General features: G+C 41.9%; 1 protein-coding gene across 1 annotated transcript; it reads left to right on the top strand.

Moving 5' to 3' along the window:
- Window positions 1-3,217: 3,217 nt before the first annotated feature.
- LOC306789082 (uncharacterized protein) lies at window positions 3,218-8,842 on the top strand. The gene is made up of 3 exons (XM_079284862.1): window positions 3,218-3,542; window positions 4,455-4,586; window positions 7,373-8,842. Exons 1-3 carry the CDS (start codon window positions 3,309-3,311, stop codon window positions 7,397-7,399), a joined length of 393 nt encoding a protein of 130 aa, XP_079140988.1. The 5' UTR covers window positions 3,218-3,308; the 3' UTR covers window positions 7,400-8,842.
- The last annotated feature ends 1,098 nt before the right edge of the window (window positions 8,843-9,940 follow it).

Below are 9,940 nucleotides of genomic sequence, written 5' to 3'. Positions count from 1 at the left end.
ACGGTGACGTCCTCCCCGCCCCTCCCCCCTCGACACCACCCGCTCCACCCACCAGCCGAGAGGACGAGGGGCGTCCCGTCCCCACCGGCACAGAGGACGTAGTTTGTCTCCGTCTGCTTCTTCTGTGCTGGTGGGTTTGGGAAGCTCCTCACACACACACAGGAAGCCGTCAGCAGCTCTTTGCATCTGCTCACAAGTGAAGAAGGAGACAGATGCATTTGTCACATAGAACACAGCATGTTCATGTAAACTGTTTGTACTGTATGTATACTGTTTGTTTACAGAGTAGCACAATACAAATAAATGTGTGAAAAACGTTCTAAATATGTCTTTGTATTGGAAACAATATATTTTTAATGTGATTCAAAAATCTGCCAATGTATGACAATTAACATACAATACATATCGTGCAAGTGATAATTTAATATCTTTTTGATTTTCATTTGACTCAAAGGCATTACTGTTGGTACTGTTAAGTATTGATAATCATAATATTAGATGTTGATATAAATAAAATGGTGAAAGCTTTAGATTACGGCCGGCAACGTGCAGCATTATTCTTCCCAATTGAATTCAAACTAAACCATAAATACTTGAAATCTTTACTGATAACATGAAACGTAATGATACATACTTGTAGCTGCAAGGGAACAAGATGTGACGTTAATGAATAAGGGGGAAACAATGTGGGAACTTAATGAATTATTATCATTATTATCACTTTTTACAACACTGCTGTAGTTTATTTCAAAATGATCAAATAGAACTGACCAACACTGGAGAGCCACAGATGTTAACAAAATAAGGAACGACATAGAAAATAACTTCAAGGTACATTTGTGTTTTTGCAACAAACAGAGATAGAGCGACAAGAGTACTGTCAGGTACATACTGCTCGTTAGTAGGCAGTCAAAAGAACACATTCCCCATTACTCAAATTCTGAGAGAGTTCAGTGACAAAATTGATAACCTGCAAGTTCAACGTCAATCGTTGTGCTGTCCTCGATGCAGCAGTTCGGGGGTTCAGACGGCTCTCCTATCGCCCAAATAAAAAGATGAGTTTCTCCTCATACTATACCATAACTTTTCTTCAACACAATATACTGTGACTTTAATTACCTTTTTCGACATACATAAAATTCCTCTTTTATGCAATTACTTTTTTGTCACTCTTTTCTACACACTATACTATGTTTTTCGCCATACTATACTATTACCTTTTTAGGACTTTTCGACTTAATATACTATGACTTGTTCATGATGTTTTTGACGTAGTTAGAATTTATTTCTTGACTTTTTCAACATACTTTTCTGACTTTTCATGGCCTTTTTTCGACATAGTATACTCTGACTTTTTTGAAATACCATCTCTTGTTCTACATCTTTTTTATAGCACACTACATTATGACTTTTTGTGTAACCTACCATGCTATGTTGGACATAGAATAAAGAAAACTGAAGGACTCACCAAATAAAAAACCCACAAAATAAGACATTTATTCAGTACGCAGCAGTCAGTCAGTACAAACGTCTTCATTCCTCAGTAGCTCAAGTCCTGTTTGAACAGTAATCACAATCAGGAAAACTACTACTTCTTTGAAAATCAAAACATTTTCAAGACTGCTGGTTTCAGCATCTTTCCAGGCAGAACACTGGAGCTGCATCTCAATCAACGCTTGGTGAGTGTCATACAAAACCTACCTCTACAGTGTAAAAACAAAAACATTTCCACAATATCAACAAAAACAAACATATATATACATGTTCCCATTCCATCAACATTTTAAAGTGAGCCTGCTAGATTGTCACACTGTGCTACCGTATAAATGAATTAAAAATCTCATATTGATTTCAAATCTATTACTAACGCACGTATGTTAATGTTGACACTAATTGAATAATTTATTGCAAGCAGCAGGGCTAAAGTTCAGCAGAAAATCTGAAAAAGTGTTCTGATATCATAAAGAATGTAAGACATTCGATCTTTCATGTTGGATTATGGGATGCCAATTAGTGATGACAATCTGCAGGGGGCACCATACTGCGTTTATGAATGAATCCTTCAATATGATCTGTGTCCTCTCTAAGCAAGCTAAGATTCTTGGTAAACATGACTTGGTTTTCATCTTGCGTTGCTAATGTCTTTAATATTCGTATCGTATCTGTAGCTTCGACAATTAAGAGAAGATCTTAGTGGTAAAATGTTTTTGGTAAAATCCAGCCAGTTCTTTTTTTGGCTTTTCAGTGGCCTGAAAAACAAATGGAGGAAACGTGATGCTGTGATTGGTTGACTTTGCTGGGAGCAAGTCATTTACATATAGTGAATTTACATCAAACATATTACAAGAAGACGGATACCAATATCTGACATCAAAAGGGTCACTCAAACAAAAATAACCATCTCATGACACGTACAGCATCTTTTTCAAATGGTTCAAATTGTGCTCATACTTTAAATGTAAGTCTGGTGATAGTCAATACTTTTTTAACGTTGTTAACAAATATTTAAAGTCCAAAACCAACAAATAACTGATCCAACGCAATAAGTATTTAGTGTGTATCCAACGCCTGATATTCCTCTCTACCATAGAGCTCCAATATTTCCACTAACATATCAATGAGCACACTGTTGCTCTGGGGCACATGTTTGTTCGTTACAATGAACATGCGCACTCCAGTTTATTTTGACACCGTCCTGCTGCCATTAGAGCACCAATTGTGTATTAATCCACCACTGGAAAAGTAGTGTGATTGAATTTCTTCACTGTAGCTCCTCTACAGTGTAATGTCACAGATCAGTGTAAAATAATACAAATCTGAATATAAGAATATATTCTCTACATATGCACAATCAAAGACCTTCAGCAGATAATGTCTCAATTCCCGAAAACCAAGACCAGGGTAAACCAGACTCGCTTAGACAGCCAGAGACCAAAAGGAAATTCAAATTCCCCAAAAACAAACTGGCTGCAATTAGCCAGGCCATTCGTACAGGGATGGCCAAAACAGGAAAGAAGACTCTCAAGGTGGTTGTCTATGAGGAAGAGGAGGAGAATGCATCGTACAGCAGGCCAGTGAAGGAGACCAAGAAGCCAACAAAATAATCCAAGAGGTTTGGCACCAACAGCACCAAACAATTCAACTTGGCTGAAGGCAAAACCTGTGACAGAGACATCAAGGTCTCCCCTTCCATCGATACCAGACACTCAAAGTCACAGAGCCGGGTAGATGAGCTCTGCAGGGGTACGTTAGACTCTATTGACAGTCTAGAAGAGTCAATTAAACAGTTGGAGATCAGTGTGGACAGTATGTCTGGCCCTTCTTCTCCCTCCAGCATTGCGTCCTCACCTCCTCAGTCCCCCGACTCCTCCTTTGACTCCAGTGACAGAGCGCAGCTTCAAGGCAAAGTCAAACGAGAGAGAGTGAGAAGCCCGTCCAAGAGGCCAGCGTCTCAGATCCTAAAGGGCCCAAATCCACCTCAGAGTAAGAAGGTCAAGCCACAACCTCTTCACGACTCAGGGAAAACCTCCACCAAGAAACAGGTCTGATGTTCCTCTGGCTGCAGAGCTCGCTTGCTTCAGTGATGCTGGGCTGGTGATGGGCTCTGACTCTCTGACTCTACGCATTATGTGTTCTTTAACCGTTCTGTTATAGCCAGGGGTCATTTTGTTTCTTCAAGCAAAGTACGTGGTAATTGGTACCAGAACGGACAAACTGACGTGTACTAGTTTGTTGGTGTAGCCTGAAAGTTAATGTATTTCCGACAAAGAACGGTTTCCATTTTATTAGTTATCATCTACTCATTCAAAACAGACCAGTTACGGTTCAATAACAAAGGCAGGAAACCAGATTTCACTGTCTCAGCACCACTAAATAGGACAATGGCTGTGAATAACTACAGTAAATGTGTGCTCAGACACACATTTTTACAGATGGACTGTCTGTGTTTGCCACAATGGAACCACCTGTACTTACCAGGAGCTTCAGTTCTGTTTCTCATTATCGTGTACGTCCTTCACTTCCATGAATTGCTGCCTCGTGATAAAGCGGAATCTTTTGCTTTTCAGCTGATGCACATCATTTATTGCTCCGTTTGCCAAACACAAATTTCCCGTCTGCTTTGCATCCAATCACGTCTTTGACCGTGCTGCTTAATATCATCTAATATTGTCTATATCTCGAAGATGCCGTACTGTTTTCCCATTTCAACCAGCATTGATGCTTGATATACCCCTTTACGTACAGTAAAGACTACTCAAATGTACATTTGCCCTCCTGCTACTGTGGTTGAATAACTTGCAATACAATGATGCCCTAATTGACCTTAATTTGCTGCTTTAATCTGATGCTTTTGACAGTTTTTTTTAGTGTTGTAGCTGCTATCGTACAGATGCAGTGTCTCCTACATGCCAGTCTGGCCGAACTAACCTTTTCTCCATGTATCTTCTTGCTAGACCTCCAGCAGCAGCTCCAGCTCTTCTGCCCAGCGATCCCACACCAAACCCCGGCAATCTTCTTCCTCTAGCTCACCAGAGAAGATGCCCAAGGGCCAGCAGCAGCAGTCCCCCCAGAAGCAGCCCAGCCAGGTAAATGACCTCTGACAGACCTGAGCACAGCAGCTCTGAGTCAGCACAGACTGAAGGGGAATTACCGTAATACTCCACCAAATGGCATCTTGATTTATGCTATTCATATAGCAGGTTAAACAACCTTTCACCTTTATGTTTCCACTTTAAAATAACTCTATCCTCTGAAACTCCAGCTGGATTCTGCTTACCATGAAGTTATACAGATATTGAAATCTGCGTTGACTCTTGCTGTACATTAAAAGGTAGTCATATTGACTTAACTTTATCCCTGAGACATGCAAGTAGCAAGCAGGAGCTTTAGTTGGGGTTAGGACATGTGGAGTGAATTTGCGTCTTATTTACCTAAACTAGAGAATCAGTTTTCTGAAATTACACCCAAACTAGACCTTTGAATTGAACAACCTATAAATACATTGCTTAGATGAGGGTGAGCTGGGTACCATCAGTTAGAGAGCAGTTAGTCAATAGCTTGGAAAAAGAGTGAATTGTATTTTAGTGATTGTGTTTGCAGTGAGTTTGACATGTGTTGGGCTTGTTTCTGTGGTGGTGCATATCTGACTTATTTCCTCAAGTTATATCTGTCTGTTTATGGCTGTGTTCACGTTCCTCTTCAACTCTTAACACGTCTTTCAACATACGCTCCCTGGTTTTGTTATAGTACCCATTAATGTCCCCGTATCCCCAACTAGCTGTTAATGTTTTGAAACTCAACCCAGTTGAGTTTCTCAATCAGAGAGTGGATCTTGACCCGCATGTAAACCTGCTTGTTCACCTGCATGTTAACCGGCGACAGCCGTTCTTCATCTGGCAGTGAGTAGTGGAAATATTATTTGGGTGTCAAAAACTCTCAAAAAACCTCTTTTTCCTCAAACAAGGACGCACAGAAGCCATGATGTACAAATATTAGGGATCCGGTTGAAACATCCATCATTGATTAACCCTCACATGTATGTCATGGAAGAGTGCGTCTTCATGCATGTGTGTTGTGCTCGATGGCACCACTGTTTCGTGAAATTCTCTTGATCACAATGTCAAATCTTTTTAACGACATGTTTTGTGATTACAAAACAATTCAAACTTTTTCTGTATGGAGACAAAAGTATTGTATCCCTTTTAATATTCTCTGTCACTGACAGGTTATTCTTACATTAACTTGACTTTGTCTACACTGATCCTGATTCATGTGGGAGAAATAGAGCTGCACTTTGTCAGTCATGTGTGTTACTACGATGTCTTTGGCCAGTAGAGTAAGAGCATGAACTCAAAAAGTGAACATTTATTGAGAATGACGTTTAGTCAGACAAAGAGAGGCGTCCCGTGTGTTATATGTGACGGAACACTAAAGTGCAATAAAGCCAAAATCAGAAAATGTGTCCAAACACTGCCAATGACCATGAACAGAGACGCTGTCGGAGTTGAAAGACGGGGGCAGCCCATCAGGAAGCTCTATATGCAGATAAGTGAGAACGGGCTTCACCTGGGATCTAACAGCCTCAGGGGTTCTCGACAGGATAAAAGGAGGAAATTCTTTTACTTTTATACCTTGATCAATGAAGATTCAGGTGTTAAATGACCCGACTAACAAAATATGATGCCAATATCAGTCCATCACACTTCAACACTTCAAGCCCCTTTTAAATGAGCCACTCTAGGGCCCAAGGGGAGGGTCTTTATTCTTCTGGCCACTTCCATTGATCCACTTTATTCCAGTCCATGTGGAAAAGCCTTCAGTCAGTAGTTCCAAAATCTATTGATTTAATCAAAGGTCACCAGTGAATCCCTGCCTCTCTTGCATGACTACAGACAGAGCTGCCACACTGGCCATCAGTAGAGGGAGCAGCACCAGAGTCTGTGCTCTGGTTCAGGGGTGGATTAGGGCCACGAAACAAGGGTTTGACTTCACAGCGAGGAGGCAGACCTTTTAGCTGGCGACAAACGTTGACCCGTATTAAGAAGAACTCGTTGCAATCGTCATTTCCAGTGAGCACACAGCCATGTGTTGATGTGAGACTACACTACCTTTGCCACTGAGTACATAGTGTACGACATGGAAGTGTACTCACGGAGGTATCTGAATCGAGACACAGCGTGACTGTCAGGGCAGAGACTGAGAGCGCCAACGGTCAGCCATCTATTTTGTGAGGACGTTTTCACTAAAACACACTGTAGCAGTTCTAGCCTAGCGAGCTATTGGCTGGCCAAAGCCATAGCAGTAACCGGTATGAGTGTTCTTCTCCTCTCATGTGGGCTGTGTGTTGTTGGCTTTGACCTGCCGTGTTCCGTGGTGTCTGTTTACAGGCTGACAGCAGAAGCAGTCGAGCAGCCGGGGATAGTAGCCATTCTGTCGTTGCTTTGCGCGCCTCTAAGATCCCAGCCATGTGCCATAGCTCTGGGAAACACCCATCTGCCTCTTTGTCCACTCCTCACTGCTCAGACACCACCGATAGCTTCCAAAACCTCTCCTCCTCCTCCACCTCCTCCTCCTCTGCTTCTTCGCCTTCAGCTTCTTCCAACTTCTCCTCGGGGAAGCACTCTCTTCTGTCTCCCCCTTCAAAGTGTTCTTCCAGCCCGCCTTCTCCTTCCTTGGCCCAGCGTTCCAGGCAACAGGCTCTATTGTGTCCTCTCTCCTCTTCCTCCTTGGTGAAGAACTCTTCCTCCGTTTCTCCGTCAGACTCCCCGCCTCGCTCCCCCTCTCCTTCCTTGCCTTCATTTTCTTTCTCCTCTCCTCCACACAAGTCTTTTATCCCGTCTCTGAATCTGAGCCGTCTCCTCCCCTCGTCTAGCCACGTCATGTCGTCATCCCACGCTAACGCCAGCCCGGCCCAACACGGGCCTCGCAGCAGCAGCAAACGCCAGCACCGCCTCGTCCTCACCTCCATCTCCACCCCCCAACACAGCTACTACTCCTCATCCTCCTACTTGTCATCCTCGCCCTCCTCCTCCTCTCTGTCCCCCACCTCCTCTTCCTCCTCCCCTCCTTCCCCGTCCTCCTCCCTCCTCCCCACCATGGTGAGTCATGGGGCGAGGAGCGTCCGAACGTCGGCGTCCAACCCCAGCTCTCCGGGCCGTGGCAAGAAACGCAGCGGAAGCCAGCTGGCCGAGTCCTGCGCATGACGACAGCCTCACGGGACGCAGCGTGACATTTTCCTCTACGATTCAGTATTCAACATGTGTGAGTGCAGAAGTAAATGGGCGGGGCATACCCAGCTGATGACAAAAGACAAACTGCACTGTGTTCCTACAGCAATATTGTGTGACGTTGACCGTACGATATCTTTGGACAAAGATGGCATGCAAAACCTTGGAAAGATAAAAGTCCGACCTGATATCTTTTTAGTCCAAACCAACCGAGTACATTCACCCCGAGAGCCCTACCAATACATGGCATGGTTGATATTATTGGCTGGTTTTAGCTTATCCCAGATAGTTCTCTATCGCTGAATAAACTGCAGCACAGGCACACCAAAGACACATCCAGGTCATTTTCGGGGTGAATTCCTGTTGCTGGTTCCCAACCTTTACATCTTCTATTCTGTAACTGGAGGATTACAGCCTTGCGTAACGTACAGCGTGCCAAAGTCTGACCAAACTACGCTGTAGCGTAGTTTATTGGCGCCAAACCACTTGATAGACCCTTTCTTGCATTTCTTTTTCTTTTTTGCAACATTTCAAAAAGTTTGCCGGACAATTGAATGGAAACATGGCTATAGATGGATGAAAGCATTTGTATTTGTATAAAAAAATGAGTATCAGCTGATATGTCTCATATCGACACCGTTCAGCACTAAACATCCAGTATTGGTCGGGCTCTAGTCACCCCTGTTATTAGTTATTGGTATTAGGACATTGGCTGGTGAGCTACAGCTGAGATGGTTCGTCCATCAGGAGAGAAATCTAGTCAAATAAAAAACAATATTTCAATATTATATCCCTGATTGGTTTGCTTCTACTTGAACATTTTGTCCACAAGCTCTCCAGCCTTCCCCCGACCCGTCCCCAATGCGGGTTTGAACCTTATAGTTGATCAGTTACTTCGCGGTGTCACCTGGTCGACCCAGCAGTGCAACAGAGAGCACCTTCAGCTGTGTTCATATTTGGAGTGGATGTTTTCAGAATGTCTGGACTTGGACTGCTTGCAGACAATCAGTGTGATTCAATTTCTTCACTGTAGCTCCTCTACAGTGTAATGTCACAGATCAGTGTAAAATAATACAAATCTGAATATAAGAAGTTGCAGACTCAGGCTGTCTGAGTCTATCTTTATCATGTTTTATGTACCAGTGATCTGAATATTGAATAAATAAATAAAAAATCTCCTTTAAAATGCAGTAGAACAACTGATGTTGGATTATTGGTGTGTGAGATAGAGTATGTGAGCTTTCATTCAACACTGTTGTATCGATTTTTATTGAGAAATCGAGGTTGTGAATATTAATATGCAGAATTTACCCAAAGACAGTCCTGTACATTCTGTAAAGGTCAAATATATCCGTGTAGAGTTTTTATGCAGATGAAGTACAATATAGAAGATAAATATGTATATATACAGGCATATTAGACATATGTATCGTCTTTGAACTGTTTATTGTGCTGATGCAGAACCTTTTACATTTGTAGTGAGTCCTCGGAGGTGATGTCAAACAGAAAGAACTTTGTGGTTTTTTTGTCAAGTTTATTTCCACTGCAGAGTTAGTTCATTATCAGAGACAGTCTGCGAGGCTAAAACCATCAAATGAGAAGATTATTACTCATAATAATCAGAGGTACGTTCAGAGCATCTTTAGCAAGGCTTACAATCTACTCCAATCACTTCTAGTTTAGGTCCATCCAAAGTGAAAGAATACCCGTTCCAACACCACCAAACTGTGAGGAGCCGTCAGTGAACTTCAATCAGTACCATGTGAACATGTCATCATTAATCATATACTCAGAGATGGGCAAAGATACATCAAAATGTATTTTGATACAAAATACAAAATACCCCTCAAATAAATGTATCAAAATAAAATACAAAATACTGGTGCCAGAAAATGTAACAAAATACAATACATGTATTTTGTATTTAAAATATAGGAAATACTTTTTTCTGGATTTTCCGTTTTCTCACAATTTGGTATAGCAGAGCATTCAGGTTTGGGCTATATAATATAATATAATTATATATAATGTACACAAAGCTCTGGTGAACCCCACAAAAAGGAAGAACAGTCACAGACATGTTGTCCACCTGGCCAACTGTAGAATGTATGAAATAATAAAACTAAGAATACTTTCATAATATGCCTTTTAAATAAAATAAATTGGATATTTAATGTTTTTTTAACAAATGGACATCTACTGTCATAGCCTGG

Source organism: Melanostigma gelatinosum (genome assembly GCF_949748355.1).
Source record: "Melanostigma gelatinosum genome assembly, chromosome: 15".
NCBI classification, from domain to species: domain Eukaryota; kingdom Metazoa; phylum Chordata; class Actinopteri; order Perciformes; family Zoarcidae; genus Melanostigma; species Melanostigma gelatinosum.
This window is presented reverse-complemented; position numbering and strand designations above follow the sequence as displayed.